This window comes from Ranitomeya variabilis, chromosome 5 (genome assembly GCF_051348905.1).
Source record: "Ranitomeya variabilis isolate aRanVar5 chromosome 5, aRanVar5.hap1, whole genome shotgun sequence".
NCBI lineage: Eukaryota > Metazoa > Chordata > Amphibia > Anura > Dendrobatidae > Ranitomeya > Ranitomeya variabilis.
The window spans coordinates 270,602,932-270,630,915 of record NC_135236.1 but is presented as its reverse complement, the minus strand read 5'-3'; the positions used below and the strand labels follow the sequence as shown (position 1 = coordinate 270,630,915).

The 27,984-nt window shown below is 40.9% G+C and overlaps 1 protein-coding gene across 9 annotated transcripts in view; it reads left to right on the top strand.

Moving 5' to 3' along the window:
• SHANK3 (SH3 and multiple ankyrin repeat domains 3) overlaps positions 1 to 27,984 on the top strand; it is a 521,647-nt gene that overhangs the window by 454,766 nt on the left and 38,897 nt on the right. For 8 of the 9 annotated variants that reach the window (XM_077264301.1, XM_077264303.1, XM_077264297.1 and 5 more), the window contains 3 exons: positions 1,306 to 1,430; positions 2,114 to 2,249; positions 26,773 to 26,853. In XM_077264301.1, the coding sequence (XP_077120416.1) occupies positions 1,306 to 1,430; positions 2,114 to 2,249; positions 26,773 to 26,853 (342 nt within the window). The remainder of the gene's footprint in view (positions 1 to 1,305; positions 1,431 to 2,113; positions 2,250 to 26,772; positions 26,854 to 27,984) is intronic. The other variant, XM_077264298.1, reaches the window with a different exon arrangement.

The window sequence follows — 27,984 nt, the reverse complement described above, 5'->3', positions numbered from 1 at the left end:
CAGCATATTTCATAATACAAACTGCATACATTAATAAATAAATAGATCTCTCAGACGTGATAATTCTCAGATATTTACTGTGAAAATACATGTCAGAATTGCTGTATAATTCTAAAATAAAAAATGAGTATTTTATGAGTACTGAAAGAACTCAATGTAATACTTGGCAAGAAAACTTCCAAAAATGATTTTATATTGATTTTCATAGTAAGCACACCAGACTCATCAATTCTTCTATTTAGTAATGTATGCAGTTTGTATTCTGAAATCTGATGACAAATGCCCATCTGTATGCAGAGTAGAAACCTTGCAAAATAAATCCAACTATTCGGTATGTGGTTATGTATTAGGTGTCCTGGCACAGTCTACCTATTACATCATTCAAGCTTTCAGTCTTAGACCTCATTAAGTGTTTGCATGAAGTCCAGCCCAACTGTGGGTCTGATCTCTAATGGCTACAACTATCAGGACCATGAAGATGTAGTTAGTCCAAGATTTGTGACTATATTTTGGGTAAAATTACTTCACGTTTTGGATGTTTTTTTAAAGATGTATTGTATTTCCCACTCTATACACTTAATGGGGTTTTCCCATGAACAAAAGTTAATTTTAGTCAATAGATCTTGGAATAATAATAATTTCCACAATTGGATGTGAGTAAAACAAATGTCCCTGTGCTGAGATAATCTTATAAATGTGGCCCTGCTGTGTACTGTGTAATGGCTGTGTCTGATCGTACAGGGACATGGTCTGAGCATACCACAGCGCCTGGGAAAGTGAGGAAGCAAAAGAGTATACAGACATTACAGCACAGAATCACAGCTGATTCTTTCTTTGAGGTAAAGCATTGCTTAAAAACAGGCAGAGAAATGTTACCTCACAAATAGAACCAGCTGTGATCCCATGCTGTCCTGTCTGTATACTTTTTCTTCCTCCCCTGCCCAGGAGCTGTGGTATGATCAGACCATGTTCCTGCACGGTCAGACACAGCCATTACACAGTACACAGCAGGGGCACATTTATAGGATTATCTCAGCACAGGAACATTTTATTTTATCACTTCATATTGTAAATCTTATTTTCATTCCAATATCTAGTGAATACAATGAACTTTAGTTTGTGGGAAAACCCCTTTAAGTATATAGAATATGGACTATGGCATGAATGGCAGGATAGAAAATGAGTAAATAGTAGTTTATGAATTTGCTTGCTTTTTCCAGTCCTATTCATACAAATATTTAGAACAAATTATGGGATGTTTAAAATTAACATATTAATTTATTGTCAAAATAAATCTTCTTGTAGCAGAGACCCCAATCGAGGAGTTCACACCTACACCAGCTTTCCCTGCTCTGCAATATCTGGAATCTGTGGATGTCGATGGCGTAGCATGGAGAGCAGGTCTTAGGACAGGAGACTTCTTGATCGAGGTGTGGAATCAGCATGCAGTCTCATACCTTAAGGCCATATTCACACATGGTAGTTTTGCTGCTTTTTCATCTCTGACTTCAATGTGGCAAAATTCAGCATTGAAAGCTGCATGTAAAAGCACCTTCTCTGCATACTACAGCGCGACATTCTGTATACACAGTGAGTAACTCGAGCATGACTGTGGCAAAACCGTGGTACATCCACCTGTTTCGCCAAGTGTGAATTCACCCTATTGAATCCATACTGCAATCATCCTCGGATCTTCCTATAAGTGCCAAGAAAATTAAGTCTTTTCTAACCCCGACTTTTCGATCAGTTGCTGTGGTCAGATTCTCCACTTTTTCTTTGCACTTACATATTGTCTCCTCTTCATTTTTGTATCTTTTTGTCCATTCTGTTCAATCCCAGTAACATTATACCCAGTAGGAAGGATTGAAAAATAACATTATGATCTATGTAAATGTAGTGGCATGCTGAATGTGTACAGAAATGTTTTCCAGTTTTTTTGTCTGCTTCATTAGGTTGCTTGTGTCTCAAGGCAAGATTATATTTTTGGAATACTTAATACATGAACCAGATAAAATTCCTTATGCCACAGTCTATAGCTAATCCATCCTCACCTGCTGCTCTATAACGATCGCTCTCTAATTTCCGTCTGATTACCGCCATCTGTTTTCTGCAGGTGAATGGCGTAAATGTTGTGAAGGTCGGTCATAAACAAGTGGTGTCACTTATTCGCCAAGGGGGGGCTCATCTTACCATGAAGGTGGTGTCTGTGAGTCGCAAACCTGAGAGCGAGGAGGCCCTGCGTAGAAGGGGTAAGAATAGATCTATGAATATATGAAATCACACATTTTTAAGACATGTAAAAAAAAAAAAATCATACCAAGAAGAAATATTTCAGAACTTTTCCCACCGTTAATGTCACCTATAATCTGTACAATTCCAGTGAAAAACAAGCCTAAATATTTTCGAGTGGAAAAACAAAAATACAGGAATAATAACCAAGTATAATGTGGTTGCATAAATATGCACAGCCTCGAAGGGGTTTTCCCGCAAACAAATTTAATTTTAATCAACATTTTAATTAATAACTCTTTTGAATGATAATCATTTCCATAACTGGATGTGTTTTAAAAAAAATGTTCCTGTGCTGAGATAATCTTGTAAATGTGCCCCTGCTGTGTACTGTGTAATGGTTGTGTCTGACTGTACAGGAACATGGTCTGATCATACCACATTTCCTGGGCAGGGGAGGATGGAAAATAGTATACAGACATTACAGCACAGGATCACAGCTGATTCTTTATGTGAGGTAAAACATTGCTTAAAAACAGGCAGGGAAATGTTTTACCTCACATAAAGAATCAGCTGTGACCCACTGCTGTCCTGTCGGTATACTTTCTTTTGTTACCTCATTTGCCCAGGAGATGTGGTAGACCATGTTCCTGCACATTTAGAAGATTATCTGAGCACAGGAGCATTTTATTTAAACACATCCGATTTTTTAATTTATTATTATTCCAAGAACTATTAATTAAAATGAACTTTGTTCGTGGGAAAACCCCTTTAGACTGACACTTTGTTGAAGTGCCTTTTGAATTCGTAACACCATTCTTCATTTTCAGTAGTAGTCTATCAGCATGAAATTTAAATCTTCGTCCACTTTTCCTTGCAGAAGGGCTACATATCTGTTATTTGTGTGGTCATCTCCTGTGTACAGCGCCCTCTTCAGGTTAAACCACAGATTTTCAATTTGATTCTGGACACTGGCTATGCCATTCCAAAATTTTGATCTTCTTCTTGTGAAGCCATTCTTTTGTTGATTTGGAAGTATGCTTAGGGTTGTTATCACGATGAAAGGTGAAATTCCTCTTCATGTTCAACATTTTAGCAGAGGCCTAAATGTTTTGTTGCAAAATTGACTGATATTTGAAACTTCATAATTCCTTCCACCGTGAATAAAGCTCCAGTTCCAGGTGCTGAAAAACAGCTACATAGCGTAATGCTGCCTCCACCATGCTTCACTTTGGGTAAGCTGTACACTGATTACTATGTAACACGAGGTTAAATGTGATTGGCTATTTCTGAACACAACCACATCCCCAATTATAAAAGGGTGTTCACACTTATGCAACCACACTATTTTAGTTGTGTTATTTTTGTTTTCCCTCTCAAAATTATTTCAGTTTCTTTTTCAATGAAGTTGTACAGAATTTTGGTGACAGTAAAGGAGGAAACCGTGTGGTATAGTATGGTATTATTTTTTGTACATTACCAAAACCTGTAATGTGTGCAGAGGTGTTTAGACTTTTTATGTCCACTGTATGTAGCAAGTCCAAGTAATGACGTTATAATTCTAGTCCTGTTGGCTGATGTATGGAAAATTTTGAAGATTGATTTAAGTCAAACATGTAAATGTTATCTAAGGCTACGTTCACATTTGCGGTGTGCGCCGCAGCGTCGGGCGCCGCAGCGTCGCCGCATGCGTCATGTGCCCCTATATTTAACATGGGGGCGCATGGACATGCGTCGCACTTGCGTTTTGCGCCGCATGCGTCCCTGCGGCGCCCGCGTCTGGGCGCAGAGGACGCAGCAAGTTGCATTTTTGCTGCGTCAAAAATCAATGAAAAAAAGGACGCATGCGGCGCAAAACGCAGCGTTGTGCATGCGTTTTGCTGCGTTTTTGTTTGCGTTGTGCATTGCGGCGCCGACGCTGCGGCGCACAACGCAAATGTGAACGTAGCCTTTAAGGGTATTTTTACATACTTTATGATAGATAAGATATACTATGAAAGGAATTTATTAATTTGGTGGATTTGATTTCGATTTTATTTATTGCTCCTGGCCCCTTTATAAGTCTTAACTGTTTATTTTTCTCTATCCACATTTTGTGTCTCTTTCAGCGAGGCACCATTTATCATATATAATTCTTATGAAGTTTTTTTCTAATAAACATTTCTTTTAGTATACATCTTAGCATGGTTCACTTCTTGTCTTCAGAATACGCATAGAGTCTTAGGGCGTTGTTTATTGTATCTATATTGAAGTGCCATGCTACAATTAATTAATATGTGAATTGAAGGTACAAGGTAAACTTTTTAGTTTTAATTTGGCATTTTTAATACCTTTTCTCACAAACATAAGTGTTTTATGTAGTTTTAAAGCAGTAATACGGTCTCATAAATTGATGGCAAATCGCTAAAATATGCAATCACTATATGATCCATGGGTAGTTGGGATGGGTGGATGCATGGATGTTCGGGTCTGTTGGGTTCAGCCAAACTTTATTAAAAAGTTTGGTTCTGGTACCAGAGCAATACCCAAACTTGAACCCGAACATCCGGCGGTTCCCACGCAGTCATGTGTGTGACACCGTGAGAAACACCGGCTCTCGACCTGCAATAACCTTACTGAAGTCACCGCTGGTCACAGCCGCTGAGTATCGCGGTTCCCACACTGTCACACAGAGCACAGCATGTGAACCACTAGCTGTGATCGGCGGTGAAAGGTTACCACCAGTCAAGTGTTCGCTGATGACTACTACTGTCATACTGTCATCAGCGTCAAGTGCTCTAGCTGATAGTGAGAGCAAGCGACTCTGATTATTATTATTATACATTTTTTATAGCGCCATTTATTCCATGGCGCTTTACATGTGAAAAAGGGGGCAAATATAGACAAATACAACAAATATGAGCAAAAAACAAGGCACTTACAGGTACAGAAGGAGGGAGGACTCTGATGAGAGTATTCATCAGCCGACGCCTATGCATAGCTGTACTGCTATCCACAGGCACAGGAGACAAAGAAGATAATGGACTTGGAATTGCGATTTCTTTGTGGGATCATTTCATTAATAGATGGGTATACGAGATGTGGGGGAGTCTTTATTCAAATATTTTTTTTCTGTGTGTGTTTATATTTCCTACTGGGTAAATAATGGGGGCGTATGACTGACACCTCTCTATTACTAACCCCCAAAACAATTATCCTGATTGTTACCGCACCAGGGCAATCAGCAAGAGCTGAGGCTAAGCGCCAGAATTGGCTCATCAAATATGATGCGCCACTTCTGGGGCAGCTACACGCTGATATTTGTAGGTTGGGAATGGCCCAATAACCATGGTGTGGGGAAACGGGGGGGGGGGGTCGACGGGTGCCCAAGTCTGCTAGCCGAAACCGCATGGACCAGGGATCGTCCCGCCTAATTCCGCTCTCCCGTCAGGGTGAGGGTAAAAGAGTGTGGCAATACTTTATTGAACCACAAAACAGGCAGATAACACAGCAATTCCAGCAAAATTCCCCAAGATGGTGCACATTACAGAGTCTCACCCTTCCGCTGACCCACCGGCTTTATGGCAGATGTTACATCAGAGCTCCCAGGGTCGCTACTCCACCTGTGATACACACACAGAAGAGGTAATGACAAGCGTAGGGAGATGACAGTCCATACAAGGTCCAAAGCCAGTTGACTCGAGAGTCACCACCTGGCTTAGCCAAACATCTCCATGGAGCCAGGCAACCAGCGGGTCCCAATCCTGGCATTAGGTGCGCCAATCCTGGCACTTAGACTCAGCTCTTCCCGCTTGCACTGGTGCGTTGGCAAGTGGGGTGATGGTTTGGGGTTGATGTCAGCTGTGTAATGTGCGCTGACATCAAGAATCAGGGGTTAGTAATGTAGAGGCTTCAATGGGACACCCCCAGTACTAACCCCATAGTCAAAAGTAATAAACACACAGAGAAAGGTCTTTTAATTGTACAAGACTCTCCCCAACCTTATTTTACCCATTTGTTACCTTAAAAAAAAAATAATCAGGGGTCTGCCATAAATCCATCCCACAACGATCCTTGACTCTTCTACATCCGGATGCAGTGCTGGGTGGTGACATCAGTAATGTGACAGCTCAGCACAGGAGCCAGAACACAATGACAGCAGTGTGTGAATCCGGCTGCTGTGAAGAGCACCGACATCAGTGAGCTTATCGCATTTCATAGCCAATGAACTGCGGTAACCTTACTGATGTCATCACTCACAGCATGAGAAAATTCTCACCCTGCGAGCGGCGACATCATTAACGTTACTGCAGTTCATCAGCTGTGAACTGCGATAAGCTCACTGATGTAGGCGCTCTTCACAGCAGCCAGATTCACACCCTGCTGTCATTGTGTTCCAGCTGCCGTGCTGAGCTGACACATTCGGGGATCGTCATGGGATGGATTTATGGCAGACCCCTTTGCCTGTTTTACCTGCGCTTGTTATCAAAAATAGAGGGCAAGTATTGGCTTGGCTGTGATGCAGGTTGACGTCCCCGCGCCAGAAAAGATTGTTGATTGGCTGCAGCCTTTCAACAAACTTTGTTTGGGCTGCCGAACCCGAACAGTAACGGACTTCCATGAGAAGTCCTTGTTCGGGGTCCATGCATTGACACTAGATGTCCTGTACAGACCACAAACTTCACTGCTCGGATTTGCCCATCCCTGCTGGGCATCAGCACCTCGCCTGTCATAAAGTTGTGGCATGTCTTAATGATACTGTTAAAAAAAAGCTACAAAGTCCGGAATCAGTGCTTATCCCTTGTCTGACATTTGACATACAGTTACGTCATATGCTGGGTCCCTGTGTTTGATGCAGGCTCGCAAGCGGAGCCCTCATCTTTCCCGTCAGATAATGGAAATTCAGCCATCATCTACCTCTAACAACCTTGGGTGGAGCGGAGTAGAATGTACTGTGGTTAACCTGGTAAATGCCACTGTCAATCTCTGACAGTAGCATTTAACACACACCTTTCTATGCGCCCATCAACGTGACTGTGACGTGCGGGGCACCCATGAGTCTGCTGAAGACCTCCGTGCTTGTCATGACGATTCTCCTATGAAAGACAGTGTTTAGCTGGCATTCATAGTGGCATTCATAGGAGTCCGTGATTTTACATTACAAGATTTTATATTACAAGCAATCGGATGATCGCAGCTTCAATTACCGTAACGACAACAAATACAGCACAAAGTGAAATTTTTTTATTTTATTTTTTTAATTACAGAAGCTCAAATCACCCCCCTTTGTCCCATTTAAAATAAAGCAATGTAAAAAAGAATATATGCATATTTCATATCGCTGCGTTCTTAAAAAGTCCAATCTATCAAAGTATAATATAGATTAATCTAATTGGTAAATGGCGTAATTAGAAAATAATTGAAATTCCAAAATTAGTTTTTTGGGGCCCAGCAACATTGTAATTAAATGCAATAAGAGGCAATCAAAACATCGTATCATCCTCGAAATTGTATCAATAACATTCTCAGCTCAGGGCGCAAAAAGTAAGCCCTCACACAGCCACACATCCCGAAAAATGAAAATGTTACATGTTTTGGAAATTGGCGACAGAAGCAAAATTTATTTATTTTATTTTTTTAACAAATTTCCAAGTTTGTTTTCACAACTTAAATAAATGTTTTAAAAATGTCATGTTTGGTATCTGCGTAATCATACTGACCTGGAGAATAATATTGCCAGGTCAGTTTTGCCATATGATGGACCAACTGTAGAATTTCATTTTTTTTTTTGCAATTTTAGCATCACATGATAAAATGTATGTGTCTTTTAAAAGTACAACTTGTCTCTCAAAGAACAAGCCCTCACATGGCTATGTGGACAGAAAAATAAAAAACGTCAAAAAAAAAAAAAGAATAGCTCAGTCATTTAGGGGTTTAAATGACTTGTCAGTTCTGCTTACATGTCTGTTTAATAAGTACCTGTGACAACTGGGTGTTTCCTGTTGGGGGTGTGTCCCGACACAGTGACATCGTCCAATCAGTGCTCACAGTGTCAAGGCAATGTAAGGACACGCCTCTTTCACGAAAGGTATACTGACACCCAGTTGTCAGATTATCCATAATAATGGAGGATCAGCATAGCACAGAGTTGTATTAGATGCTCCAGAAGTGTTACTTCATAGGTAATAAAACATTTTTTTCTAAAACAGACGTCAGAAGTGGTGACAGGTCCTTTTCAAAGTGTGGCACGGTTTTCAGGAAATATATGGAAATTGCTTTCTTATTGCCAATGACAGATGCCAGCTTCATTTTACAACAGCCTGGAGACAGCTTATGGGCCTTGGACTTCAAGCTTGTGTAAAATCTGCCGCATCTATAGTTGGAGAGGGCAAACTGCAATAGTAATATTGAAATATTCCGCAGCTGTGTGGACGGATAGTCAGATAACTAGTTGTATTTTGGAAAACGTTGTTGAAAATCATTTCAAATCATATTTTTTATAAATATTTTAACAAAACACACTGATATCTAACCTCTTCTAATATTGCTACATATAGGCATTTCTTAGGTGGGAGATTTTCCCCACAATGCTTTACACGTACAGCATGTCGTTGTGATCATGCGGGCACAGCAGCTGTGTCTGAGCGAACACCAGCGGGAGTGAAGCTGTGATTGAGGAAACTCCATTTCCAACCATTTAACTCTTAAAGATCAATACGAAACGCACTGGAGACAAAGGTATTGGGTTACCGTACTTTGACTTGTGCCTGAGTGCCCAGCATTGCAATCTCCGAGACGAATGTTTCTGATAGCATTATTAAAATAATTAACAGTACATCACATACCTTAGGTGCGCCCTAACATGTAGACTTTTCCTGCACGGTAGTTTCGATTAAAAAAAGTGCACTTTAAAAAAAGTGCACTTTGATGCTGGTCTCTTAAAACCCTCTCCAACAGGAGAAGGGCCCAAAAAACCTTTCCATGTCCCTCTGAGCCGAAAGGCCACAGTGAGGGTTAGGGACTCAGTCGTCTCCCTCAGCCGAAGCCAAGCGAACCTCAGTCACACACTCAACCCCTAGACCTATCTGAAGGGAACCGCGTCTGAGAAATCCAGGTGTCAGACCCACGTGAAAAAGTGAACACACAAACATTGAAAATGTTTCCACAGCGTAACGCTACCTGGATTTTACATTACAAAATTCCCCTATCCTTGCCAGAAAGCCTGGATTAAGGGTTTGTGCTTAAATAGTAAGAACATTTGAAGTGCAGTGCAAATGTGCCAAAATCTGTGGGCTTACCAGATCCAGTGAATTAAGGCACCCCAGGGTCACCACTTCGGGGGAACTTTTCACTTCGGGCTTTTTAGTTTACCCCTCCCAATAGCATCGATCCTGGGGGCCATGCTTTCCACCAAATGATTTTATGAGCCACCTGGCGTACTAACTAGCGCACCAACCCAGTGTGCATTGTATGAGTCTACTAGGGTGGCCCACACCAAAGTTGCATTTTCCAAAGATACTACACTTGACCTCAGCCAAAAGGCCGAGAAGTGAACTATCAGGTAAATGAGTTTACTTGTGTTTATTCATTGTGTTTTTTGAGGGTGTTTCTTTTGTACATGGAGTTTTACCACTTTTCTCTAAGGGGTAAGGTTTCTCCTTGTGGAGAGTGACAAGCCAGGTCTGGCATGTCAGAGTAAAGAGACTTACAAGCCATGCATGCTCTTCGGAGAAATGAAGTATGCAAATTAAAGAGGCAATTTGCATATCACTTTTTTAATGCTGTGTATTGTGTCCCTTTTTTTGCCATGCCATATTTTCAATGAAGCTGTCTTTTTTCCTGATATTTGGCTTTGGCACAACTTTATTGATAGAGTCCTGTGCGGATTACGTGTATTTTTACCTGCGGATCTTCTGCATGTAATGCAATTCTGTATGGACAATTTGCGCATAAAACTCAGTATTACTCGTCAGAGAACATGCCATATAGCAAATTTCAAACACGCACCACAGGTCACAGGTTTATGCTGCATAAAAAAAGTACAGTGGGCATGAGATTGCTAATAATAAGAAATAAAGACAAAAGACCATAAAAAATAATCGCATTTGCAACAAGTTTTTTTTTTAACTTTAAATAAAAGCATCTGCATTTGAAAGCATACAGCATACATACTATGTGTTGTTGTAGTCATAATGACCTGTGCAGCCGAGTTATGGCATCTATTTGGTGAACTGTAAAAAGCTAAAAAATGAAAAAAGTTTGCACCATTATAAAAAGTACAGTATATCAATGTATATAACACAATCAATGGTCAATAAAATACACAGGTTATACAGCTCTGGCAAAAAATTAAGAGACCACTGCATAATGTTCAGTTTGTCTGATTTTCTCTTTATAGGTATATTTTTGAGTAAAATGTAAATTGTTCTTTTATTCTATAAACTTCTGACAACATGTCTCTGAATTTCCAAGCAATCAATTTTGTATTTTTTTTTTTCTGAAAAGGAGAAATGGTCAAAATAAAAAACCCCAGTGCTTTCAGACCTCAAATAATGCAAATAAAACACGTTCATAATCATTTAGAAACCACAATACTAATGTTTTAACTCAGGAAGAGTTCAGAAATCAATATTTTGTGGAATAACCCTGATTTGTAATCTCAGCTTTCATGCGTCTTGGCATGCTTGCCACCAGTCTTTCACACTGCTTCTGGTGCAAACATTTAAGTAGTTCTTCTATGTTTGATGGCTTGTGACTATCCATCATACTCTTGATTACATTCCAGAGGCTTACAATGGGGTTCAGGTCTGGAGATTGGGCTGCTCATGACAGGGTCTTCATGTGGTGGTCTCTTAATTTTTGTCAGAGCTGTATAGTTAGTAAATGCTACACTGTTATTTTTTATTTTAATCTGTGAAATCTCAAAAATCAATACATTATGGAAGGAAACTGGAAATGAAGGGTTAATCCGAAAACGTTTTGGCATTTTCTATCACACTTAGAGTGCATATTCAGGGCTCAGCAGCTTCCTTATGTGTCTCTCTGGATTCACAGACGAGCTGTTCCGCTCAGCAGACAGCGTGGGTACAGAGGGAATGTGGGCACAACCTTTTATAATTAGTGTTATTTTAGTAGCTCTTTAACTCCTAGAAATTGCCTTTTACTTAACAGTTTTTACAAGATTTATAGAAGGCAATTTTGTAATGTGAGATTTTATTATTATTTGTATGTTTTTGTTATATTAATTTGTTTACTGTGGTAATTTGTATATACCATCCCACTGGCAGGAAGGTTTTAATGCCAGAATTTGCTTGATTTTCTCTGTATTTCTGATGAAGGGAGATTAAACTATCCACGATACTACATGCTTTTAAGGACCAATGATATGTTTTATCATCTGCTAGATGACACCTAAGGCCATGTTCACACGGTCAGTATTTGGTCAGTATTTCACATCAGTATCTGTAAGCCAAAACCAGGAGAGGAACAATCAGAGGAAAAGTATAATAGAAACACGTCACCATTTCTGCATTTATCACCCACTCCTGGTTTTGGCTTACAGATACTGATGTAAAATACTGACCAAATACTGAACGTGTGAACAAGGCCTTAGGCAGAATTACAGGACAGCCTAGGGATCATTTCATGGGGCCTATTACGCTTGAAAAACAGATAAACCTATATTATCACTTTAGTAAGATTCACAGCAACTTGCCTAAAGGAACCAAGATTATACTGTTATATTTTCTGCTGTATTTTGGAGTGGGCCATATGTACAGCTCACACCGCACTACACACAAAGCCTGTAGGCCCCATACACATTACATTCTGCCAGTGGTCTGATATGTATGGGGGGCACCGTCTCACTGATGGGGGGATGTGATCATGTATATCCAATTTTTAACTGCTGATCTCACTGTTCTCTCATGTCACATGTCAGACAGCGGCTTTCTCATAGAGAACACCAGGGCGCTCAGTTGAGCTCTTGTGTATGGGAGAGTCAGATGTTGGCTGAACGATGGGCTGAAGCATCGTTCGGCTGACAGCTATCAAATATGTATGGCCAGCTTAAAAGCGCCTCCAGTAACGGCACATCTACACCTAGTATAATCGGCATTCACTGTTTTGAGCAATTGTAATGGTAGTAAGATCAATGCTAAAACTACTTGTCTTAACATTAATTATATCTGTAATATTCATAAAAACAGATTTACAGTTGGCCTTGCCTCCTAGGGTTCAGTGGTGCGGACTGTGTTCCCAAAGAGTCTTGTGCCGTATTCGGAATTACACCGCACACCATGCTATGCCAGAACCTGGAAACTGTATAGATCAGGCCTACCTCCAAAGACAAATAATTAGTCTGTCTAAACATTATTACCATAACATGAATGGTTAATAGCGCTGTAGTGTTACTATGTAACACCATACTGTGACTTGTTAGCACCATAGCACAGTAAATAATACCACCAAACCGTCAACTGGATAACACCACCATACTGTTTATGACGAAAAATATATATTGTAACATCAACTGTCAGTGAGTATTATCATCATATTAAGATTGAATCGTGAGCACATAGTGGTGATTTGTTAGGTCCGACGAAAAATTGGACATGTGAACGGCAACATAGAAGACTATGGGTACAAGTGCTATCCGTGAAAACCACGGGTAGCACTCGTCCGATAAAAATGATTGTGTGCACGAGCACTAATAGTAGCAGCGTAGGCAGGCGGCGGCTCCTTCCTAAGCGGGGCAGCAGCGCTCAGTGTAATGGTGAGCAGTCAGCCCATTCATTTGTGGAGCAGCCCTACTACGACTCTACCACTCAGCGCTGGGCACACTGATTACACAAGGCAGGGCTCTTATCTCTCCTATTTCTCACTGATTAATGCCGTGACTGGTCATCACTCCCTGCCTTCCGGTCCCCAACAGTCAGGCAAGAGTAACAGGAGCATGTGGTGATTGTTAGCACCACCCCATTCTAGTGGCAAACACGGCCTTGATTTTAGGCATCAATTCTACTGTTTGACATATTGGTTTTATTTGAAGGAAGAAAGCTGACACAGCCGTAATCGTGCACTTAACAATGCTTTGGAATCTGATTTGCTACGTTAATTAATTCTTATGGTTATCTGCGATTATCATAAGTGTATTAAGTTGCTTCCTTTCATGTTTAAAGATCAGATGGAGTTCCGTAATCTCGTACATTTAATAGAAACGCTGTTTTTTCTTTCTGATGTTGAATCATTCTGTGACATTGTTCCTTGGCTGCTTTAGGTTGTATACGACTCCAGGTTCTTTCATGTACTTACGATAAATACAGCCGTCAAAGAATAAAAAGCTTCGCTTTATTTCTCTACTGTAAACAGATCTGACAGATGCAATAAAATGCATTTAAAGGGTATTTTCAGATGAAAAGTATTTCAATATTCAATCAGCATTCATGTACAAATAAGGCGGAAAGGTTGATAAATACAAATCAATCTCTTGGAATGTTTTCTTTTGGTAAAGCGTAAAATGTAAACAGTCCCCGTTCCCTGGAGGACTCCTGGTTGGTGGAGAAGCAGAGAGACCACTTATGCACATTGCCACCCGTAGTGCTACATTTCATGCCAGTGACATTACTCACCACATTCTCAGACTATGTTGTTGATGACACAGCTGAGGTGAGATTTCTTAGTGGAGTAGTGAACCATACTTGTCCTTTGTATTGTAATGCGACATGTTATTTTGAAGAGTCTTTATCCGATGGGCATACGACAGACGATGGGAAGATAGGTGGATTTTAATAAAAGTCAACATGAAGCACAAACCGGTCTCAGAGAAGTCAGGGTCATAGAATTATAGACTAGATTTAATGTAAAGCACAAACCAATAGTAAAAGTGTTGGGATACTTCAGATGTGCCCAAAGTCAGGGGAGGATTTCATAGTGCAGAAGGGAGGAGTTTCAAAAAATGCCCCTCTGTCCTGGTAGATGGGCAGTTGTCCAGCCGACTGCTGACAGCGCTGATGTACTCCGTAGCATTCACTTAGGCTCTTCTGAACTTGGTACTTTTGTGCTTGCAATTTATGTGTCGTTAAACTGGGATGCATATGGACACCATAGATAGGGGTTCCAAGTTTGCTCTGTAAGGCTACGTTCACATTAGCGTTGTGCGCCGCAGCGTCGGGCGCCGCTGCGGCGACGCATGCGTCATGCGCCCCTATATTTAACATGGGGGCGCATGGACATGCGTTGTGTTGCGTTTTGTGACACATGCATCTTTTTGGGCGCACGCGTCAGGGAGCATAGGACGCAGCAAGTTGCATTTTTTTTGTGTCCAAAATCATGCAAAAAAAGGACGCATGCGTCACAAACCAATGCGTTTTGCATGCGTTTTGCATGCGTTGTGCGTTGCGTCGCCGATGCGTCGCCGACGCAACACACAACAATGCAAATGTGAACGTAGCCTTAGCCAGAACGGACAAGGGTCCATTTACTGTACACTGTGAAATGCAGCATTAAACAACCACTAGACGGCCACAGGTTTGCCAGGCGGCAGTCATTTAATTGCACAGGGCCGACCCTGCTTCATATACCCTTTAACAATCTGTAATATCAGATCGTTCAGTATGCATAGGCTGACATTTTTGCCAGGTCTTCTTTATGCAGGACAGTGTGCTGCCCAGAGCAATGATATTTTTGTACTAACCAAAAGATAATTTCAAAACGTTCATCCATCAGATGATCGCCAGCCTGTTTAGGCCTGTTTATCTTGAAACAAGCTTTCCTAAAGTCCCAATCTGGCACACCTAGCCGTTCATATTAGCATTTCCCCTACAAAGGCCAGTCGTGACTCCAGATCTTATTGCTAGCCATTAGGGAAACCAGACGCCGCGATCAGCTTCAGGCTGTTAGTTTCTAATTTTTATTGTCTCCACCCAAACCGAATGCTAGTCTGCATTAGTTACGCATATTCACTGTTCTCTTTCATGCCCATTCCTTTCTTCCATGGGGTAACTAGACAGCAGCCACTTTAATGGGTCCACTGGCTTCTTTAGCAGCCTTCCTAGCCCCTCAGCAGCTTAGAAATTGAGGCTACTTTCCATTCTGGGTATCTACATTGATTTACCCTAAAGTAAGTATAATTACTAATATGTATTTCCTTCAAAGGACACTTATGGACTACAGGAGGCAAATTTCTAGCTGCTTTATTCTGTGTGCACATTTCTTCTCTCATTATGATCATGGTTCCTCTTACTCCATGGTGGTGGCTGCTATCTTCTGAGGATGAAGTGGGTTCAAGTTTGTCTATGGAGTAGTTTCCTCACTAATTAGTACTTTCCTTTGAAGCAGGGAAAGTGCTCATTAGTACCTCCAGCACTGGGCAGCATTGTCAGAATGGCTGTGCTAAGAACACCTTTAAAGAGGCAGCATTTCTTTTAACATTAAATGGCACTTTCTCTTTGAAGATCTGGATGGCATCCTACACAGCTGCCTATCCTGTCTACACCTTGACCTCTCCCAGAATATACGAGGGGCAATCCAAAAGTAATGATAATCAATACTAAACACAATGAATATAGTCAAATTTTTTTTTTATTTTTCTACATAGTCTCCTAACAAGTCTATACATTTAGTCCATCTCTTTTCTAAACTTAGAATTCCCTTCGAAAAAAATTCTTGATCTTGACCCTCAAAAAAATCCCCAACAGCGGTTATCACGTCGCTATTGTCGTCAAATTTCTTGCCCCGGAGGTGTTCCTTGAGCCGAGGAAAGAGAAAGAAGTCACTGGGGGCCAGATCTGGCGAATAGGGGGGGTGTTCCACCAGTTCAAAGCCCGCTTCTTGAATGGTAGCCATGGCAACTGCAGCTTTGTGAGCCGGCGCGTTATCTTGGTGAAACAGCACTCCAGCCCGCAGTTTGCCGCGCCTTTTCTCCTTGATAGCCTCCCGCAATCTTCTTATTTGTTTTGCGTAGTAGGAGCCCGTAATAGTGGCTCCCTTCTCCAAATAGTCCACCATAATAATTCCTTCAGCGTCCCAAAAAACGGACGCCATAACCTTCCCTACTGAGCTTGACAGTTTGAATTTCTTTGGCGTCAGTTCGTCGGCTCGTTTCCATGTCACCGATCGTTGTTTAGTTTCGGGATCAAAGTGGTGGATCCAGGTCTCGTCCATGGTCAAAAAACATGACAAAAAATTTTCCTGCTTGGAACTTTTCGAGATTTGCTATTGAAATGTCAACTCGTTTCTTCTTTTGCTCGTCGGTTAACATTTTTGGCACCCAACGCGCGGAGACCTTTCTCATATGCAATTCTTTTGCAAGGATTCTTTGAATACTGCCATATGAGATCCCTGTGACCTCAGCTACATGCCTGATAGTCACTCTTCAATCTGCCAATACGACTTCTTCAACTTTTTTCACGTTTTCTTCATTGAGGGACGTGGATGGGCGTCCTTCACGATGTTCATCTTCCGTCGATGATCTTCCCAGCTTAAATTCCTTGGCCCAGCGTGCAACTGTGGAATATGGAAGAGAAGAGTCCCCCAATGTTTCCACCAAGTCGCTGTGTATGTCTTTGGTAGTCATTTTTTTCAAGCAGAGGTATTTGATGACAGCTCTGAGTTCGTTTTTTTCTATTTTGATGTTCACTCCTCGGCAGTTCATATTCAAATGAATGTAGCTCCCGGGAATCGTGGTCTATTTAAGTGATTTTTTTTTTTCCTGGACTAGTGGGTACCTAAGAGAGAAGAAAACATTTTATTTTAATTGCTGTGTGCAATAGAAATAACCAATTATAATCATTACTTTTGGATCGACCCTCGTACATATTCTATAGGAGGCAACACATATGAAAAGACAGGTTACATTAAAGAAAACACTGGATTCTAGATGCTTAAAGGGTAATTTAAAAATAATCCCCATTCCGTAGGATGAGGGATAAGTTGCTGATCTCTGGAGATGTGACTGTTCAGACCCCCAACAATCCCAAGATCAGGGCTTTGTAACTCCAAGAACTTGGCTCTGCAGGCTCATCTTAAAACGAGCATTGGGGCTTATACTTGACCTCTGCTCTATACTTTGTCAATGGGACCATAGGAAATAGCTAAGTACAGAGCTTTCTCCGGCAGTCCCAGGGTCAATAAATGGAGTGGATGTCAATCTTCCTCACCTCTATTCCATTCAAGATGGGATCTGAGTGCTCTGGTTTCTTTGTCCCAGAGCGTCAGTCTTTATATTTCTGGGGGTACCATTGAATGAACAACCAGTGATCAGAAGGTTCTCCTTGTTTTGGGGGGTAAATAATCCTTTAAAGTGGCCAGCAAATCCAGAGAATTATAGTATAACAAGGAACTGAACTCAGTCGTGTACCTCCGCTTGCAGATATAATCAGCCAGTTCACATTGACTGTTCCTTGGCTTTCGGCCCAGCAGTCTGCTGCCACCAATGCACCCTACACCTACTGCAGATACAAAACCTTCTCTGCTAACTAAATTCCAAGGAAACAGAAAAAATACTCTGCAGCATAAATGCCTGTATTCTTATTGCTATAGATTCACGGTATGTTTCTGTGTATAAGCTCCAGCTTTATGTGATTTCTATGTCAAGGCAAAAAGATAATAAAGGTCATTTACAAAGATCGATTTACACATACTATTTACAAAGAAAAATGTGGATGTCAGAGGGTTAATAATAATAGCAAATCTGTACTTTATACATAGATTTAGTATATATTGCTATATGTAATAGGTAGTCTGCCGAAGCTATAACATTATATTTAGTTCATGTTGGAATCTTATCATATTCTGCTCTAGAAACGATGTTTGCATACGATTTTATAGATTATTATATTAAGAAAAAAGCTTTGAGCCGTGATAAAAAAATATAATCTTTATATAAATAGAAAGGAAAGCGCAGGGAGGGGAGCAGAGAGGCTCAGAGAGGGAAATCCCGTACTAAGTGTCTGAGTCTCGCTGAGCAGCAGGAACGAGCTCTCCTTGGTATTGAATCCGATCTGCAGGATAGTGTTTGGGAGAGAAGGAAGGAAAATAAGATATGAAAGTATGTAACAAAAATTCATGTCACTTTGTAAAGCCTGATCAGTATATATATATATATATATATATATATATATATATATATATATATATGAAAAAGGTTTAGTAACTTTAAGAAATGTAGCAGAACTCACTGGAAGAATCATTGGCTTGCATGTTGTTTTTCAAAGGTAGTAATACTCCAAATCTGTTATTTTTGCCAATAATGCGTTTGTCATAATTTACAGTTTTGCTTCAAAGATTAAAAGCGTGAATGTATTACAAGATGTTTTCTTAATTCTAATTCTGAACTTAACGATAGGGGTTCAATTATTCCTCCTACTCACATAATTGCTGCTCATCCACAGACCTGTCTGCCCTGTTGCAGTAGGCTTAGAGGACTGCTAGCTCTCCAGCTCTTTCAGGCTGTTTGCCCATTTGTTATTGATAGAACTGTGTAGAATTGAGTTTATGACGCCTAACCAAGTCAAGCAGTCGTGAAATGTCTCATTTTCAAGTCTTGATGTTTTTTTTCGCACTTTAAGAAATCTGATGGCGCTGACTCAACACACGGACTTTGAGGAACTTTTGGCTAATTGATCCATATCATAATCATTCTTGGTGATCTAAAATACTTTTGTAAATGGAATAATATTTCTGAATATTTCTCGCAATAAGAATAATACCAAACAATATACCTAACTCTTGGCTGACAATCAATTTCTAATAGGCTTCATTATTTGAAAAGCATCTACAGTGGTGTGGAAAATTATTTGCCCCCTTCGTGATTTCCTACTTTTTTGCATGTTTGTCACACTTAAATGTTTCAGATCACCAAACAAATATAAATATTAAACAAAGATAACACAAGTAAACACAAAATGAAGGACTTTATTAAGGGAAAAAGAAGAATCCAAACTAACTCCCATGTAAAAGTGCAATATAATGGGATGATGGGGGCTGCGCAGCCAATGTCCATCTCATCACTAGCCAAACTAGGTGTTACATGGACAGGTACTTGTCAGCTGTCATTGCTCACTGTGCCCTGACAACAAGATCCCTTGGTTTCTGTTTATTTGTGAATATATTTTTGATTGCTGATTTTGATTTGGTGTGGGCCTCTCCATGAATCTGCCTTATTTTTACTGACTGCCTTGACATCTGTTTATCATGAAGTATGAACTGTGTCAAATCTGACCTATCTTTTTGTTAGTTGGTTCTGGTATCTGTAAGCAGGTTTTTTAGCTATGTTTTCTGAGGACAGCATAAGGCAAGGATTAAAACATTGAATTCAACGAACCGTCACTTATTAGGCTGGGTGCTGTTGATTACTTACAATTAAGGTTTTATCACAAGGATATTATCATTTCTTTGATTAGCTTCTTCCTGCCAAGTCGTCTGACTCCTCGCCCTTCTGTGATAATCAGCTCACTGTAAGTAGATAATGTACATACAGCGCCTGGAGTGGGCGGGGTTAGCTTTTGAGCTCTGCTGCATTTTATATCTAAGACCTCTGATTGTGTCACAACTGCTGCACCGAGTAAACTAAGTGATACATCACTGGGATCAGGGTCTCTTTTACTATATAATGCTGCTCTCAGATGAGGTAGCAAAAACCTGGTGACAGATTCCCTTTAAGGTAAACTTTGTTAGACCCCTTAAAGGGGTTGTCTATGACTGGACAACTCCCTTTTTAATGCCTGCAGTGTGCTTATTAAAAGTAAAAAAAGCATATTGTCTCCTGGACCAGTAATGCTCAAACTCTCCAAGCGCTCTGTCCCTTTGGTAATCTTATGACATTGTTTATGTCTACTGATTTAAACAAGATTGCTGGGGGGCACAGCGTTCAAAGCGGAGTAGCGTTGTCCGTCTGGTAGGTAAATATGATTTTTTTCTTATATTATTAAGCACACTGGGGGCATTCAAAAGGGGTTGCCATATAGTGAGCCTCCCTTTTAAATAGGTGTACCCTCTTGTTTGGCTTGATAAAGGCCCTGCATGACTGAAACGTCACCTGTCAGTGTTTTTTGTGTGTACACTGGTGTCAATAAAACTTTTTGGAATGAGACTACCCGCTGCCTTGGATTTTTGGATTGTGTGCAGGCAGCATGTATCAGACACTGGCTGTATGACTTCAGCCAGATATGTTTGACCTTGAAACATTGCAAGGTTTTGGAGAAAAATATACTTTGTGAGCCGCCGGGAACCAAGCTGCATAGGAGACCAGTCAGACAGCCGTCAGCTTCCGCCTGTCCACTCCCCTTCAGTGACGGGTCTCTCACTGCATGCGTGTATAGGAAAAGACCTGTCGGTCATTGGCATCGGGCTGGAAGAAGCCACTGGGGACCTGCCTATCTGACTGGTCCTTATTGGCTATTAAAGTTTGTTTTCCTCTGAAACACCACAGCGTTTCAGTGTCAAACATACCTGGCTGAGATCATACAGCCAATGTATGATACATGCTGCTCATGGGTCAGGCAGCATGTTTCAGTGGTCTGGTTCCTTTTAAGCCTCTGACTTTATAGTTATGAGCCATTGGTGCCTTTAGTAGAGTCATTTTAGCTGAACGCCCATGCAAAATACATTACATGTGTTAAGCGGTTATAAAAAAACCTTCTGATTTATCAGATTTTATGGATAGAACTTGTGAAAAGTCAACTCAAGATATAATGAAACCTTTGTGATCATGTGCATTTCTTAAATGTACCGTAATAATAACATATGACCAACACTCATGGGAATATGCAGACTGTGCAGGCTCATCTGTTGTAGTGTGACACTAGTCACTACTCACGGACAAATCGTGAGGCAGGATAGTCAAACGTTTTGGGGTCAGATACCCTGACAGCACGTAGTAAACTAAAGGGGAAAGACAAAGGCAAAGTCAGGTCTCAGTACAGGATCAGAACACCAGGAAGATAGCAGATCATATCAAAGGGGCTAGGCAAATACATGGTCAGAACGAGGTCCAAGGTCAGGCAGCAGATCAACAAATAAAGCACAGGAATACTAGGTTAACATGCACCACCAAGCAAATGTTGAGTCTGGCTGTGATCTGGGATTGACAGCTAAGTAGCTGGGTAAACACTTGGAACAGGTAACACCGGAAGGAAACTCCACACCTCTCAGTCTCATATTGGGTGGCTGAGCTGTCAATCAAAATACTGACAGCTCAGCACACCCATGCACTAGATTGGACGACTGAGCTGTCAGTCACCATCCAAGACACTGACCCAAGGAATCGTGACAGTGAGTGGTCTATATAAAGCACTGTAATCCTTGCAGTCCCCCTCTATGATCCTCCTACAAGCATGGATACAGCTCACTGCTCCCCCTTTTGGCTGTACAATATATGATATAATGGTAGAATGTTATGCACAGACACTTTGTAACATCTATTCAGATTGTTACAGAAGCAACATTAGCTACTGTATAATGCTAACGATAATTATAGTACTTGTTTACTGTGATCATGCAAGTAAAGATGACTGAGAATACATTGACACAAGTGGACCAGCACTACCCCAAGGGCCTAGTCAGAATTACAGTAGTTACATCATGTTATCTTAGCATAATGATAGTAATGACTTTACTCTGCTAGACTGTTACTATAGTGACAAGACATAGCATGTCCTTAAATAAAGGCACTTTATAACAGTGTCTGATGAGGAGCAAAAGGTGAACAAAACACTAAATAAATGTGGCAAATGTTCAATTTGAGACATAATTCAGGCACATGTCAGTTACTAAACTCTTCTGCAATAGACTTTGTTAGTACTTTTGCAATTAATACTGATTATGAAATTAAGAAACAGAGAAGGACACCTTAGTTCATCACTTTAACCCTAGGGTTGTTTTATACAGGCTGCCAACGTCCTTTGAATAGACTTTAGGGTTGTCATGTGATAATGCTTATTAGAATATTTGTATACCTTAAAGGGATTGTCTATATATATACATATCACCTATCCACAAAATAGTTAATACAGTATATGTTCACTGTAAATCTGAATGCTGATTCTTCCACTAATTACATGATTGGGGTTTCTGCAGTCCCCAATGTGATTGGAGTGAATAGTGTGTGTATGTCTGACCACTGCTATATTGATGGTCTATCGCAGTCTATCGTGTAGTTGTAACAAGGTGGCACGGGGTGGTAGTCGTGGGCGAGTTCACTAAGCGACAGTCAGTGAGCATCCCGGCACCTTGCACATGAAAAAACAAGTGATGTCCCAGTGCTGTGATACAGTCAGATACCTTCAGCGCACGTTCACTTCGGTTGCAGAGGACGAGATCCCAGGAAATACCACAAGCCACAGTTCTGTTCCAACGGTTAAACTTTACTGAACACGGTGCAAACAAGATAATGCTTCCTTTACTTTCCCTGCAGCCTCTGTATGTTGCGTGCCACCAGCTCCTATCCGGGTCCCGAACCCCACATTTCTCCTAGGGGTGATCCCGCAGGGCCATTGTCTATCGACGATGCCCATCAAGCTAGGTCAATGTTTATCCCCACAACCGGGGAATCCTCTGTTCTTGCTATGGTACAGGTCTCACCATGGGCAAGCCTGCCTGGGCTCTACTCTAAGAGCAGGAAGTACCTTACCTAAGTCCCCGAGGCTTTGCACCATCTCCCTTTTAACTCCTCCCAACGGTTTAACCCTTCTGTACCCCATTCTGTCCCTGAGCTAAAGCACCTAGGTACAAATACATTTACATTATGGTAATAAGACATTAAGAGAACATAACATTATTAAACTGCACATTACATTAATAAAATGTTAGGAAACCGCACGTAACACATGTGCTCGTTACTCAGGAGAGAGAAGGCAATTGAGGGCCCCTGCCACCTCCTTACATAGTCACACGTGCTTACTATCACTTTATTCATAGAAAGGACTTTGGAATTGGTGGGAGTCTCAGCTGGTGAAAGTCAGCCTATCATACATTTATTATTTTTTTAATCTCTCCGGTTGTAGGTAAGTGATAAATGTTCTTTTATCACACTACAACGTTATTTACTACAATAAATAGGTTTTATCTCCGGCATATACAGTGGTGTTTGAAAGGTTGTGAACATTTCAGAATAATCCAGATTTTTGCACAACTTTGACCTAAAAACTATCTCAGAGTTTCACACAAGTCCTAAAAGTAGATAAGAGCCAAATCAAACAAATTACCATAGTTAAAAATATCAGACATTGTAATTAGTTAAATTGAGAAATATATCTAATATCACATGCCGGTGAGTGGGAAAAGTATGCGAAAACTTTGCTTTCAGTATCTGTTGTAATCTAATCGCATTGTGCATCGCTAACTGCACCAAAGCATTTGCGGTAATTGTTGTTTAGTCCTCCTGCACATCAACTTGGAGAAATTTTAGCCCATTACTCATAACTCTGTTATGCTGGTGGGTTTTCTCCCATGAGCTCCTTATTTCAGGTCCTTCCACAATATTTCCATATGAAAAAGGCCAGGACTTTGATTTAGACATTCCAAAAACTTAATTTTATTCTACTCTAGCCATTCTTTTGCAGAACAACTTTAGTTTGTTGTTTTGTTGCTTAACCCTTGATCGTTTAAGATTCAGCTCACGGACAGATTGTCATGGGGTTACCGCGACATAGAGGTACCGGAAGACCACACCATCTGATTTATCCTACTTTTGCACTGACTAGAAGCACTTCACCTTCATATTGAACGGTGCAGGTTTCTTCAAGCAGTGCAGGTGTTAATCTACTCAGTTGAGAGCTCCTGGAAGCTTACCTGCCTAAAGGCTCTCAGCTGTTCTCCTTGACCACTCCCATCTCCTATGTAAACTGGACTCTGGCAAGCAGGCATTTTCCTTTATCTCTGTTTATATTACCTTGTTAGTCTGGTTGGTCTATATCAATACGCTGCTACTCCCCTCTTCCTTGGATGGGGGGAGGGAACAAACTGGGAGGGAATTCAGAAGCTCAGCAAGGTACGTGGCCCCGGCGTCTTCGCCATTAGAAGTAATCCATTAGGGACAGGGAAGGAGTCCCTGGGCAAGGGCTACCCAATAACAGAGTTGTGACACCGATGTTCTGATGTTTTCTTTTAGAATTTTCTTGTAGGATTCAGATTTCCTTGCTTCATCAATCATGGCAAGGCTTCCTGGCCCAGATGCAACAGAATAGGCCCAAACCATGATACTACGACCACTGTGTTTCACAGATGGTATAAGGTTTTTATGCTGTAATGTATTGTTTTTTTAATCCAAATATGACCCATCACATTTAAATCAAAAACGCTCTATTCCAGTCTCATCTATATACAAAACATGGTTCTAATAGTCTTTTGGCTTGTCCAGCTGATTTTTAGCAGTAGCTTTACCCTTACAATTTAACCATGCACACCACTGTTGCTCAGTGTCTTCCTGATGGTGGACTAATGAAGATTAACATTAGCTAATGTGAGAGAGGCCTTTAGTTGCTGAGGTTACCTTGGGTTCCTTTGTGACCCTACACCTTACACTTGGAGTAATCTTTGTTAGTTAACCACTCCTGGGGAGGGTAAAAATGGTCTTGAATTTCTTCCATTTGGACCCAGTCTGTCTAACTGTGGATTGGTGGAGTCTAAACTTTTTAGAGATTTTTTTTCCAGCCTGATGAACATGAACTCTTCTCACATCTACTCCTATTTTATTTCCACTGTATCCCTGAGTAATTACTGTAATTGTTTTCTTTTTCTAATTCCGCCACATGGTTCGAGAGTTATGGGCCTTTTTATTTAGTTCTACTTTTTATGGTCTTTACTACAGGTGTGTGGTTAAGGGTAATTATGCAAAGCAGAGTTAAGAAAGACATGCTTCCAGAGAATTCTGTGAGCCACACCTCAGAAGTAAAGACCATAAAAATTATCACTAAATAAAAAGATGCAAATCTGGAACTATATGACGGATTTAAAAAACCTAAAACCAGAATACCCGATGGAGCAACGGGAATATATTAAGAGGGTAAACTGGATACTTTTGAACTGGTAACAGATCGTCTTTAAGACCCCTTTCTATGAGCCAAAGGACTCAAGCCTTTATTATTGACCTTTTATTTGAATGGTTGACATGTAATACTATATTTTTCTTGTAGTGGCCACTACTGGGTGACCAATTGTGTTGATAGGAATTAACCCTAAAAAAAAACAACCCAAAAATGATGATTTTCTCAGCTGGGCCTAGTGTGATCACTGTGCTGGCTTCACACAAATAAAGAAAATAAATCCTATGGGAAGAAGGCAAGTTAGCGGCGGCAGTGTGATGCTGGGAACAATGCTTTGATACATGCCTCCTACCTGAGCATTGCTGCAGACCAACTACATCTCTTGATGGTAAAGGCAGTGGTCTTTTTCAGTAGGAAAATGGTCCTTGTTGCACTGCAAAAAAAAATTGTTCAAGAATGTGAGGAACATGAGTTTAAGGTGTTTACTTGGCTTCCAAATTCCTAAGAAAGGATGCCAGATACCACAGAGAACCTTCAGAGGTCTTATCTGGTCGAGTCAACTGCAAAGTATGAGTCAGGTGGTTAATGTTATATCTGACCGGTGTGTGGGTACACGGTGTTAATATGAAGCAGCCATAGCAACCCGATCACTTGACTCATTATCAACCTGAACTTGATGAAGTTCCAGATTATAACTGGCCGCAGTAGAAAGCCGCTCCATCTCTATTGCACCGATGTAGCCTGTGGGTGCACACACCATGTAAACCCAAGAAAACCTTTATTTTGGGGCGTCTATTAGGACATTTCGTGAGTGAAGCTGTCTGTTTTTAGGTAATCTACATGGATTATTGATCATTTTAATCAGTCTGACAGTTTTTCTCCTAATATGTGACAAATGTGTGCTCAGTTCTTCCATGCCGTGGAGTTTCTCCCTCCTTAGCAGAGGCTGGTTGTCTTGCGGTAGGTAGTGTGAGGTCTTTAAGTGTCAGTGTCTCTTTGTGGCGTAGCCTGTCTCTCTCTCCACCTCCCTCCATCTGAAGCGTGAAGCGAGAGTTACCATGGAAACGCAGCGAGAGCTGCTAACTGTATTCCAGTGCATTCAGGATAGAGGGAGGGAGAGAGACAGAGCAGAGGATGTCTAAAAAGAGGGTGATAAGGAAGATGGTCTGAGGACAATTAAGAAACAAAGAAGTTGTAAAATAATGAGACCGCGAGAAGAAGGAGGCACAGACAAAAGATGGGAAGGCTGTCGTAACTAGACAACAAGCTGTAATCAGTATTGCGGAGACCTGTGGAGCTGCTGCAGGCGACGCAGGGAACCTGCAGGACAGAAATCTGTTGCTGTAGATAGGCAGAAGCCCTAAGTGACTGCAGAGCATCCGCGACCCCGTATGGCTGGGCCAGGGGTCTCAGTAATAGGCGCCCAGAATGAAGTCAAGGCGCAGGGTTGGGAAGCTGCTAGCGCAGTGCGATCCCTCGTCTCGGGAGTATGAGGAGATGGTTTTGGAAAAGCGGCGGCTCCTTCCAGACCCTCGCCGCCTGCTGGATATGACATGTAAGGTCACTTCTCTTTTTCTTCCAGCTCCTCCACCTCCAAAGAGAGCACCAAGCACCACTCTTACCCTGCGATCTAAGTCCATGACAGCGGAGCTGGAGGAACTAGGTAAGACGATGGCGGAGGGGGGCAAATGTGGGTTAAACTTCCATTACTTGTATGCTAAGACCAACAAGTTACCAGTGCTTTATTTATTGGTTTCCATTAAATAGAGAATTTAAAAAGAAAGAAATGTTAAGAATGTTTAATTATTCAAAGGGAGAAATTCTTCTTGTTTGTGACCACTACCTAGACGATTACAGTATATACCTGTGAAGGATACTGTACACCTATTTCAGCAATTTTTAGCATCATGTCCATGTGGAAAACATATCAGATCATAACAGGCAAGATATGGCTATAGACCAGAGGGTTTAGGACTACGGAACACAACCGGATGATATTTGTAGGTTTTCAGGGCAAAATGTCAGGATTGTGTAATGTTGAATAGACTGGATGTGGTGGCTGGGAAGTGAGCGTGCAGGATGACGGTGCATTAACGGGTAGAAGCCTGCAGACTCGTACACATGTCCAAGATGAAATGTTTCATAATGGGCTCATGTCAGGGTTTCTCACCTTTCTTGTATCGGCTGTATGCATTGTAAATGCTTGCTAAGTGCTTGATATAATAGATGACTTTAGTTATAAAACCCTGACTTGTGATGTGCTTTCATCAAACCCTTTATGTTTTAAATATTTTAAAAGCTACATATTATATTAAAAGATTTAACTTGAACTCGCTCAATTTATGAATTATGTTTTAAAAGTGCATATTCACATTCACTCTGATATACCCTTGAGAATACACACAGCAGGTTGGGCCGCCCTGTTACTCATTGTTGGATATTCTAGTCTATTCTACAAGTAATTTGTGGCTGTCACTGGTCTTATTGGGTAAAGTACACCTGGGCAGGACTAAAGTCGACATTACATGTATCTCTATACCTACGTAAATGAAGGGTTTGTTCACATGTCACATTTGTGCAGCTTTATTTTTTTTCCTACACCAAAAACCAGAGTGGTGGCGGGAAAAAAATGTTAATGGGTTTTTGATGCATTCATTTGAATGGGGGAAAAGCGCAGCAAAAACGCTGAAAGTATTGGCATGCTGCGGTTTGGCTAAAATGTACATACATTTAAGAGATCTCAATCATTATGCTCAAATACTCAGCAATAAAAAACACAGCAAAAATACTGCAA